At 43.2% G+C, this 12,062-nt stretch overlaps 1 protein-coding gene and 1 long non-coding RNA gene across 2 annotated transcripts; both read left to right on the forward strand.

The window, feature by feature from the left end:
* The first annotated feature begins 4,073 nt into the window (after positions 1-4,073).
* Positions 4,074-4,924, forward strand: LOC143483345 (polymeric immunoglobulin receptor-like). Its single transcript, XM_076982188.1, has 3 exons — positions 4,074-4,385; positions 4,502-4,807; positions 4,881-4,924. The coding sequence occupies exons 1-3, from the start codon at positions 4,082-4,084 to the stop codon at positions 4,922-4,924; spliced, it is 654 nt and encodes a 217-aa protein (XP_076838303.1). The 5' UTR covers positions 4,074-4,081.
* A 60-nt stretch (positions 4,925-4,984) lies between these two features.
* On the forward strand, positions 4,985-7,443 carry LOC143483183 (uncharacterized). Its single transcript, XR_013122431.1, has 4 exons — positions 4,985-5,176; positions 5,427-5,480; positions 6,380-6,425; positions 7,153-7,443. It is a non-coding gene; the product is annotated as an uncharacterized LOC143483183 (long non-coding RNA).
* Positions 7,444-12,062: the final 4,619 nt, after the last annotated feature.

The following is a 12,062-nucleotide window of genomic DNA, read 5'->3' on the forward strand; positions in this document are numbered from 1 at the left end:
TTAAAAAGGATGAAGCCTTTGATTTTCTATCACTGCATACTGTAATTATACCAGGACAGCAGGACTGGCAGTATAATCAGGGGTGAAGCACCCAGACAGACTGAATCTCTGCTGGATACTCTAGGAGGATACGACCCCAGATGAACCCAGATGTAGATGAGGGGAGAAGAGGGGGGGGGGATCAAAAGAGAGACAGGAATCAAAATGAAAGAGTTGGGGTGAAGGGTCACACACAACTCTACCTGCTACACTGTGAAAGTGAGGGAATCCTGTAAGATGTAGAAAGTGTGTAAAGTGTGGGTAGTGATGGAGGAGATGTGGGATGAGGAATGGAGCTGGAGATCAGTGATGGGCACTCGAGTGAGTGAATCAAAGTTGGGCTTAAGTCACCTACAAAAACACTTCAGACTGACTTGAAACTCTTCCATAATGACACTCGACTCGACTCTACCAAAATAACTGAACAATAAGAGTCAGTCCGTTATTCAGGTGCTGTGTGTGAGTTACAGAAAAAATACTTTATTTGTTTCAGTAATTTAGGACACAGCTCCCCTTTCTCATGATGTATCACAACATCGCTTGGTTGTTGAACAAAACCAAAAGAACAATGTGTGAAGAATGTGGGAAACAAATTAAAGACACTGAAACACCCCATAAAAGTTCATAAGCCACCTGAAAACACACCCAGATAGGTTTGTATAGTTTACGTTAACCACTTAGCAATCAATACAGCAGGGTTGCCAACTCTCACGCAATGAGCGTGAGACACACGCATTTGACTGTTTTCACACGCTCTCACGCCACACATCCGATTTCTCACGCTGAAAAAAATCTAGTTTATTCATCTCTGATCTACATCTATGATTCAGTTACTAGTTCGCCAACCATTGGCAATCGATTGATCGCAATATAATACTTAATTTGCCTCCATTTTACATCCCCCCTGCTAACAATTTACACTCGCCACCAACCCCCAACCCCCCCCCCCCCCCCCAACCGTCAACAATTTACACTCGCCACCACCCCCCCCTCAACAATTTACACTCGATGAGACAGCAGACAAAGGACAACAGTCCCTCACAGAACAGATGAGAAACACAACAGGAAAATGTCAAACTACCCAGTTACCAGAAAGCTTAGGGCATGTTACAAACACCAACACGTAATATAGAGAAGCCTTTGTTAAACTGTTGTATAGGGCGCCCACATGTGGGGGATCAGACGAACGAACACTGATTAGATACCAAGCTCATGGCCTCCCTCTGGTGGCAGCCGGCTGGCATTGCGAACCAGCCCTCACAGTAAAGATTTCCTGTCTGGATAACAAATCAGCCGTCCTTTTAGGTGAATAAGTTTCTTTTGAGCAGGAAAATTAAAATTTTGCAGTTGAATGTATAAATTGATTTCTTTCAAGGAAAAATATTCACCAAAACATTTATTGACAAGAATATTTAAAAGTTAAATACGAACCTGGACATTATTGGTCCTACCAAAGTAACATACCTCCCATATAAATATCATAGTTTAAATATACTGAATAAATGAATTGTATGGCATCTTACTTTACTTAATTTTTAATATTTAAAATGATGATACAAACTATTTTGGGATAATTAAATCTCCATATTTCATACTATTCAGATCACGGACGTAATTTGGGGGGGGGGGGGGGGGACATGTCCCCTCCCCACTTTTTCAAAAGCCAGTTTTGGTCCCCCCCAGTTTTTACAGTTAAAACCAAATATTTAAATAGTGACGAAGCCATGTCCCCCCACTTTTTAAGGGTTAAAAAACTAATATCTAAATAGCGACGAATCTAGTGCTAGGACCATGCAGAAAACGACCGCTCCGAGCTCCGCTCCGGCAGAGCTCCGGTAACACAACGCTATCATTGTGGATCATTGTTTTTAGTCATCTAGATGTTCACCTTTCAGCGTGAGAGATGAGAATGGAGGTAAGTAATACTGTCAATAAGTATATTGTCCAGAATGTCTGGAGTTCAGGGCGCCAGAATGAAGCTTCATGGAGATCTGGCGCCATCTGGTGACTCGTCTTTGTAATACATGTCAGCCAGGAGAATTGATGCATCTCCTCCCAGCTGGTGATCACGCTGGTCTGAAGAAACCAGCTTAGCTGTCGCTCTATCACTTCTGTATGCAACACTTTTCCCAGTAAGTGAAAAAGAATGAAGAAAATTAAGTAATGAAAAAACAATATAAAAAATAAAAATTTTTCAAAACTTTTCTGAAACCGCAAATACTGTAGAAGGACAAGAATCGGTGATGTTATTTGTGGTCAAAGACGCGCGCTTCACTTTCTTATAGTTGTGCATTTCCTCGGTCACATCACACATGGTGATGTTGGACATTGCAGAAGAGGTGTGATACTGCACATTAAAGAGTCCTCTCCTACATTAGAGAAAGTGAATGACACGGCCAGTACTGAGAGGAGGAGAGAGGAGTAACACACACCTGCTGTGAAAGGCTGATGAGCTGAACCTGTACTGATACTCCCAGTTCTTCCAGTACTGATTGAAACATGCATGCGCTATGCAGTTATAGATAAAAGCAAGTCCAGCTATAACCATGTTGAAAGTGAAGTTTTATGGCCCAATAAATTGTTATGTACAATATATGTACGACCCAATAATCCAAACAACCATGTGCTTAGCACAGAATGAGATTAACAAAGTATTTACAGTACTGACTAATGAACCACATGTGTGAGTCAAATTAGCATTCTGGGTATGGTGATGGTGTGATGTGATTGGTTTGCTGTGCATTCTGTGAACTGTGAATGTCAATATATGGTAGTTCAGACAACTGCGTGACCGTCTCATTGGACAGCCAGCGTCTCGTCTCTAGACCACAACATTCACAGCCTCACTCTGCAGTCATATACATATTAAGCTGGCAACCAACACCACTGTGTCCAGTAAAGACATGTGGTTACAATGGCAATCACACACCACCCAACATAATTCACACACGGTACACATAGTGTATTTTGTCTTGCATGTTTTGTTTGAATGCAAAGTTAAATAGTGCTACCTCCACTATTACAACAATGCTGTGAGTTTTTCAGGTGCTTCTTTGAGAAAGATAATCTCTTGTGCTTTCACTTTTTCACCACTGAGTCACAATTTAACGCTTTGCCTGAAAAATTATATTTGAAATGAAAGGGGTGAATGTGCATGCATGTATTTGTTTATTCCCTTAACATGTTAGGAAGCAACACTGATTGTGAATCCATTTCACCTGCTGTTGTGCAAATTGAACAGACAACAGGTAGAAATGAGAGGCAATTTCTCATTTTTTTTTTGTGATGTTTTTTGTCAGTTCTCTTACCATAAAGGTAGCATGATGCAGTGTCTACAACCCACAAAAGTTGCTCAGGTAGTGCAGCTCATACAGGGTGGCACATTAATGCGAGCTGTGGCAAAAAGATTTGCTGTGTCTGTCAGCACAGTGTCCAGAGCATGGAGCAGATACCAGGAGACATGGAGGGGGCCGTGGGAGAGCAACAACCCAGCAGCAGGACCACTAACTCCTCCCTTATGTATGAAGGAACAGGAGGAGCAGTGCCAGAGCCCTGCAGAATGATCTCCAGCAGGCCACTAATATATGTAAATGTGTGTGTTTACATACATATACATACACTATATACAGAGGAACGAATGTGAGAAAAAAAAGCACATGACTCAGACCAAGTGTCTGACGCAGGAAGTGTGTTTGTCATTTGTGTCCTGCAGCAACTGTTACATGTGCTGTTACTCTCTCATGGATTCTATTGTTCTCTTTGTGTTTCTCCTCTGCATCTCAGGTAAGATTAGCGCTGGTTCACTCCTATGAACCACCTGTGTGGTCTTCAGTTTCATGGGTGTAACTGGTCCTGTATTAACTGACCTATTTCAGAGTGCAGTGTGGCTCCAAACATCTCAGAACTGAACTTCACTTTAACATTGGACATAAATTTACCGGCTCAGTACTGAGATACAGACAGTAACCTTTGTAAAACAGCGTGTGTGTGCGCATGTGTGTGTGTGTGTGTGTGTGTGTGTGTATCCGCAGACTCCGAGTGCATGAGGACGCTGAAGCACGTTGCTGTAAAAAGTGGAGATTCTGTCACTATTCCATGTTTTTATGATGAATCCTATAAATCAAACAACAAATTCTGGTGTCATGGATACTATTGGTCCTCTTGCACCATAGTAGCTTATACAAACACATATGGAAGCACATCAGTTATTGATCATCCAACCCACAATATGTTTACTGTGGAACTGAACAGACTGAACACTGATCACTCTGGATGGTACTGGTGTGCTGCTGAAATTGATGGTAAACTGGATGATATGGATTATTTATATCTGACAGTTAGTGCAGGTAAGAAATCTCTCTGTATTAGATATAGACTTGCTGACTGTTTGTAAGGCTTCTATCAGATGTTTCTTATGATGGAGGACATGTTTACACTGCTGTATTTATATGTGTGTGTTCAGCTCCTGCGGTGTCTGTGTTGGGGAGCAGAGTGAGTGGAGAGGAGGGGAGCAGCGTCAGTGTCAAGTGTCTCTACAGTGCTGCATATCAGAATAAACAGAAACAGTGGTGCAGATCTACAGACTGGAGCTGCTACATAGAGGGGAGGACTCACACATCCCAGAATTCAGCAGTGTGGATCAGGGAAGGAATAAGATCCTTCAAGGTGGAGATGAGTGGACTGAAGAAGAGTGATGCTGGCTGGTACTGGTGCTCTGTTGGAGATGTACAGGTTCCTGTTCACCTCACAGTCACTGATGCACTCACAGGTAAGTTTACATGTACATTTGTGTTTTAATGAATTATGTAAATGGTGAAATTATTTGACTGTGAACATGACAGCACTGAGTACAGACAGAATAACCAATCCTGTGTCTGTGGTGTGATACTAGATTTGGTCCTAGTCAGTTTTGGTCTTTCATATTTGGTGTGTGTTGTGTCCTGAATGGAGCATTCTCAGTATGGTGAACAGAGGTATCAACCAGAGCTCATCTTACTGAAAAATGTTCTCACTGATACCAGAATGTGTTTGAAAGGTTAAGTTGTTCATTCTTTCCTCATAGTGACAACAGCTGTGAAAATGACACCTGACAATAAGAAATCCAGCATCAGAAATGTCAATCCACACACCACTCCAGGTACCAGAACAGATAGTGTTGTGACCATAATCACACGGTGTTTGACGTTACTGTGTTGATTTGAGAGTTCATGCATCAATCTGCTTAATCTTTCCTCATACTGACAGAGACAACCAACACATACTGATCTTACAATGGGAACAATCTTACTAACTTCACTTTCTCACGGAGCTTTAAAGACCTCATGAAGCTTCTCACACCTCAGTAAAACATGTGGGGTTTACTCTAATTTGCTGTTGGTTTTCTGCAGTGACACAGTCGGAGAAAACCAGCATCAGAAAGACGAATCCACAGACCACCACAGGTACCATCAGTATTATTGATCTAATTTATGTAGCCAGGTAATATGATTTTTTTCTGTGATGTTCGATAACTATTACTACACCAGCCATGTTCACTATTACACTGACTTATTTTCAACAAAAATGTCATCACATACAGGGATACAGGGATGTGATTAAAGTGATTCATGCGTCTCCAACATGATTAATATAGAAATAAACATACCAGCAGTGATCCTCATTACACTGATAGGAACACTTACAGAATAACATCACTCACACACACACACACACACACACACACACACACAATACAGGGATTTTGTTTTTTCATGTTAAAGCAAATCATCGATTCACTTAATGGTCTATGATTTAAAAATGTTAAAAGAAGTACATTATTACTCAGTAAGAATACAAGCATTTTTTAATCAGAAAAAGTCAGCTTCTATAGGCTATTTAGAATTTAAGTATTTAGTCTGATCTACCACAAAACACCTAAAAAAAGTACTGAAAGAAACCTGGTATAATTCACCTAAAGATTAGGCCTACTTCAGAAACCTTCAGTCTTCCCAAAAGAGTTCAATATTTGTACATTGTGTATATTTTTTCTGCATTTTCTATTTGCATATTAATACATAGATGGAAATCCACACCCTTTCTTATGTTGTTTCTTCTTGTTGTTTTGTTATAATAAAGCTGTGGGTCCTACCTGTGATAACGCAGGTGGAGGAGAAGTGAATGTCCCTTGAGGAATACATGACTGAATCCTGTCTGCTCTCCATATAGGAGACATTTATGTAATGACTGAGATTACTGAACAGCCCTCATAGAAACAGTGCAGGAACAGATATGGTTCTGCTATGTTCTGAGTTCTGAGGGGGTTAAAGCAAAACATAATATTCATATTCCCATGATTCTTTAGGTTGTAACACAAGACACACTGGACTGTCTGACAATAACAAACCCACGTGAGTGCAACAAACCCAAATTATTATTATGTGAGAACTTCCTGAAGAGAATGGAGAAGGTTCTCGTGAGGCAAATCTTTGTTACTGCAGGCTGTGCTGAGTTGTGTGTAATTAAACATTACAGTGATGGTGAAAGCTGTCACGATACGGCGGGCCCCCTACTGGTCATCACCCCCATATACAGCGGCAGTTGTCTTGTTGTTGTTGCTTTGTGGTCATCCCTCAGGTGGGCGGGGCCTATGAGCCGCCTCACCTGACGGTCATTTGTTTGTCTATATATGTCTTGTCTTTGTACCAGTTGACTGCTGGTTATTATATCCTTAATTCGGATTGAGTCACAGGTTTTTGTTATACATTAAACCCTCTTTTTTCCCTGAGACTTGGCGTGATTGCTTCCTTTTTCATTCGCATCCCTGCCCGTCACAAAAGCTCTGTGATTGTAGTGGTCATCTGACTCTTTACAAAACTCCGATTCTTTATTAAAAACCGTATTAGCTTCATATGTGTTGAAGGAAAGTGGGTGTCAGATATCCAATCATTGGATGTATAAACACATGATGTACAAAAAAGGACTTGAACAAAGTTAATTTAACTTTGACAGGGCTAAATTTTAATAATCTGCCATTTTGTTTTTAGACTGAAGATAAGGTTCACAGTAAGTGATGTGTTGTGACATCTCAGCAGTTTGATCCTTTGTGATTCACTGATTATTTGTTTTATGTTTCAGAGATGTTGTGGAGTTCTGCATTTCACACACAACATAATAGGAAACAGGTGCTAGTATTCTGGTGATTGGGACCGAGGGAGTGGTTTGGTGCTCGGGGGTGTGTGTTGTGAAGCAGTGTGAGCTGAGACACGCGCCCTCTGGTGGCGACCCGGCCTCCCCACTGTGACAGAAACATTATAAAACTAATACTTTACATGAGATAATGGTCTCACTTCCCTCGTCTGACAATCTGCTCTTCATGTATTTCAACACCGTCATGTTTTTTGTTCTACTCACTGTAGTGAATGTGAATGTGTGCTGTATGAATAAATATCCATCATCATCATTACTGATGTTGTTGTCATTTAGTTTTAATGGAAGTTGAAATTCCAGAGTCAAGTTTGTAGACATCACTCTTTTTCCAGGGGTTCCAGGCAGTGGTGGAGCTAGACTTTTTTTCAAGGGGTGGCCAAACGGTGACCAAGGCTTTATCAGAGGGGTCCATAAACAAATGATGAACGAAAGGAAACACATATTTTCTCTTAAAATTACCATTTCCAGTGGGGTGGCAGTAGGGGTGGCAAGGGCTCTGTTGGGGGTGGCAATTGCCCCCCCCCCCTGCCCCCCTTGCCCCCCCCTTTGGCTCCGCCACTGGTTCCAGGAGTCTCCAGCATTTTAATAGGGACTCAAGATTAGAGACAGAACTAGAGACAAATTAGAGTCCAAGAATCAACTTTGGTGTTTTTATGCTTTAAAAAGGACAAAGACTAATTTTCTGTGTTCACTGCATACTGTAACTGTACAAGGACAGCAGAACTGTCAGTATAATCAGGGGAGATGCACCCATACAGACTGAACCCCTGCTTGATACTCTAGGAGGATACCCACCCAACCAGATTACCCCCAACCCACCCCCCATCCCCGTGACCCCGACATGAAGATAATGGATGGATATATCTTGTAAGGTCAATGGAATTAGCATCCGTGAACATCAATACTTGGGTAAGCACTAGAGCAAAAGAAAGAACACGTGCCAAGATTGAGCTTCAATAAAAAAAAATCTATTGAAATTCTGACATTTCATTCCTTTCCTTATTCTTATAACTCAAATAGCATGGTCAAAACTATATTAATCTGTGCTCCTAAGTCATCCTTATTTCCTCCCGAATCCATCTTCCCAAAAACTACCGATCTAACCTACGTCATATGGATCGGGCCATACTATGTCTAACAAATAGGAGTGTGTTATATTTACAAAGTAAATCAATGTTAGTCATCAAAATCACACATGTGTAAATACAAACATATGGCTCTTACAGATCTACTACTTGGTTTATTACAATATTACTGTTCTATGTTATTGTGGATCATTGTTTTAAATTCACTTATTTAGATGTTTACCTTTCTGTGAAGGAGAGCGGAGTGAGAGGTGAGAATGGAGGTAAAGATATTGTTCACAATCTCTACAGGGCAGCACGTCATAATAAAGCATTGTGGAGATCTGGCGCCATCTGGTGGTAGTACACGTAGTATACGTCACACAGGAGTACTGACGCACCTCCTCACAGCTAATGATCACGCTGGTCTGAAGGAACCAGCTTATCGCTCTATCACTTCTGTGTGCAAAACTTTTCCCAGTAAGAGAAAAATATTGAAGAAAATCAAAAATAATGAAACAAAAATATTTAAAAATTTTCAAAACTGCAAATAGAAGGACTAGAATCTTTGATGTTATTTGTGGTCAAAGATGCGCGCTTCACTTTCTTATACAGTTGTGCCTTGACTCTGTCACATCACACGTGGTGATGTTGGACATTGCAGAAGAGGTGTGATAGTGCACATTAAAGAGTCGTCTCCTACATTAGAGAAAGTGAATAACAGAGAGGTGGAGAGAGGAGTAACACACACCTGCTGTGAAAAGCTGATGAGCTGAACCTGTACTGATGACCAAATAAATAGTTTTATTCAACATCGTGTGATGTGATTGGTTTCTTGTGCATTCTGGTAACTGTGGATGTACTCGGTGGTTCAGAGGACTGTGTGATTGCCTCATTGGACAGCCAGTGTCTCGTCTTTAGGCCACAACGCTTCATTTGCAGCGTGTCTGAAGTAGAGCAGTGTGATGCACTCTGGGAAAACCTCCTCCTGCAGGTTACAGCCTCATTCTGCAATCGTACCCATATTAGACTGACAACCAGCACCACTGTGTCCAGAAGACATTTGAGCTGATGAGCTGAACCTGTACTGATACTCCCAGTACTTCCAGTACTGATTGAAACATGCATGCATTATGAATTCATAGTCCGGCTATTACCATGTTGAAAGTGATTTATCCAGTGTATTTTGTCCTGCATGTTTTGTTTGAATGCAGAGTGATTATAAAGCCAACTCCACTATTACAATAATGCTGTGAGTTTTTCAGGTGCCACATTGAGAAAGATAGAAAGCGTTTCTGGAAAAAAAAAATCAGCATTTAGCGTTTATAATAACCAAAACCAACTGCTTTTTTGTTCAGAACAACTATTTCTATGTGTAATGACAATAAACAAAACTGCCTTTCAGCATTTACAGTTATTTATAACACTAAAGTTATACATGTACAAGACATGTTTGCATAGAAAAAGATGCCAGACTTCTTCAAACTCTGAAGAGACCTCAGCTGTCCAGTAGTGAAGCCACAATTCACACCTTTCTGAAGATCAATATATGCATGTGTGCTCCCCTTTGCTCTAGATATAAACTATGGGGTAGCGTAGTTGTGCTCTCACTTTATAGAGGCCACAGCCAAATATATACATACTGTCACGTTGGGCAACGCCCCCTCTCGTAGCTGTCACTCTGGGTTCCCTCATGTCCGTGTTCCCTGCCTGTTTGTCCCGCCCTGCTCGTTGGTTTTGATGGATTCCTTGTTTGTTACCACGCCCCTGTGTCATTGTCATCACCTGTCCCTAGTTTAGTTCTGTGTATAAAAGTCCCTGTGTCTCCCATGTCCGTATCGGTCTTTTTGTTTATTCCGGTTTATTGTCTTTGCGTGAGTTCGCTATTTTGTTATTCCCGTCCTCCGTGTGTTCTGCCTGTTTTCCCCTGGTTTACCTGCCTTGTTGTTTTCCCTGTTCGTGTTAGGCCTTTGTATATTTCTTGTTTGGACTGCTCTCCCAATCTGACCTGCGCCAGTTATATCGACACTGCTTTTGGAATTCCCTGTAATAAATCTCGCTCTCCTCAGCGTTTGTGTCCGCCTCCGTGTTCTGCTCCACGCAGAACGTTACACATACATATATATTGTCGTGTCGGCGAAGAAAGAAGTCTCACTGGAAGAGCTCATTTCAACAGGAGATGTGGTTTTTATTGAGAACCTTATAAGATGTTTTAAAAACATTCCTTTACTGCTCTTTATGGCAACTACCCCACTCAGCTGCACTCACTTCATGGTGTGGTTGTTCCCATGTTTTCCCCAGGAAACAGACACATATCCGTCCCCAACCATCATAACTAAAAACATCAACATAACGATCAACTTACTTATTAAACCAACTATTTACAATTCCCAGTCTCTCTTTCTCATTTCCCAGCCTCCTCTGCTGACGTGTGGGCGGGCTTGTCAGTCCGTGTGCCCGGCGCCGTCACATAGCCCCCCCCCCCCCATAGTCAGCCATCCCGGCGACCCTCAGCATGGGGACCCGATGACGAAATCATCCAAGTGACGGGGCGGCCTACGGCCCCTCTGCGGCCTGGTAGGCTGGGCACCGGATTGGGGCTGTGAGACCAGCGCGGTGGGAGGACCAGGAGGTATTTGGTCAGGGATCAACGTAGCGTCCTCTCCCGCTGCGCCTTCACAGCCTGCAGCCGGGTCCTTGACGTATGTTCCAGAGCTGTCCTGGGGAGTACAACGCACAACGGCATCAGTGTCCACATTACCACTGTGTCGGCCTGACGGGTCCTTGTGCCTGTACGGAGCCCTGTGCACAACAACACGTTTCTTTCCCCACCTAACCCTGTACACAACTTCACTGATTCGCTCCACCACCGAACACGGCCCCACTCACTTCGACTGCAGTTTAGGGCAGAGGCCCCTTTATCGTTTAGGGTTGAATAGCCACACCAGTTGGTCCTGGGCAAGTGGCCCCCCATTACATCGCACATCATACGCTCGTTTTTGTTTCAAACTCGCAATCCCCTGAGCATCCCTCGCAGCCTTGTGTGTGTCATGTAGCCTCCCTAGGAGGTCTCTCACAAATGCTGGCCCTGGCTCACATGGCGGGACCACGTCCGGAGGTGCACCAAACGCGAGGTCCACCGGCGTGCGGAGCTCCCTGCCGAACATAAGGCACGCAGGGGTAAAACCGGTGGACTCCTGCACCGCCGATCGACACGCGAGCAGCACTACGGGCAGCCGCATGTCCCAGTCCCTCTGGTGTTTGCTGGTGACCATGGCGAGCTGGGTCGCCAGCGTGTGGTTAAATCGTTCAACTAAGCCGTCTCCCTGCGGGTGTAGCGGTGTGGTCCGGGTCTTATGTATTCCTAGCAACTTGCACACTTCCCCCATGACCTCAGACTCAAAATTCCGCCCCTGATTGCTGTGCAGTGTTTCCGGCACCCCAAAACGGCAAAAAACTCACTCACGAGCACGGACGCGGTCGTGGTTGCGCTCTGATCTGGTATAGCGTATGCCTCGGGCCACTTCGTAAAGTAGTCCATGGCCACGAGGACGTATCTGTTGCCTGCCTCTGTAACCGGAAACGGACCCATGACATCCATGGCGACCCTCTCCATCGGCGAGCCCGATCGCATAGGGATCAGTGGCGCCCTGGGTTTCGACGTCGGCCCCTTCTTGGCGGTACACGTGTCGCAGCAGTGCACAAATAGCTTGACATTATCAGAATCAGAATCAGAATCAGGTTTATTGGCCAAGTGTGTTCGCACACACAAGG

Source organism: Brachyhypopomus gauderio, chromosome 19 (genome assembly GCF_052324685.1).
Source record: "Brachyhypopomus gauderio isolate BG-103 chromosome 19, BGAUD_0.2, whole genome shotgun sequence".
Taxonomy (NCBI): Eukaryota; Metazoa; Chordata; class Actinopteri; order Gymnotiformes; family Hypopomidae; genus Brachyhypopomus; species Brachyhypopomus gauderio.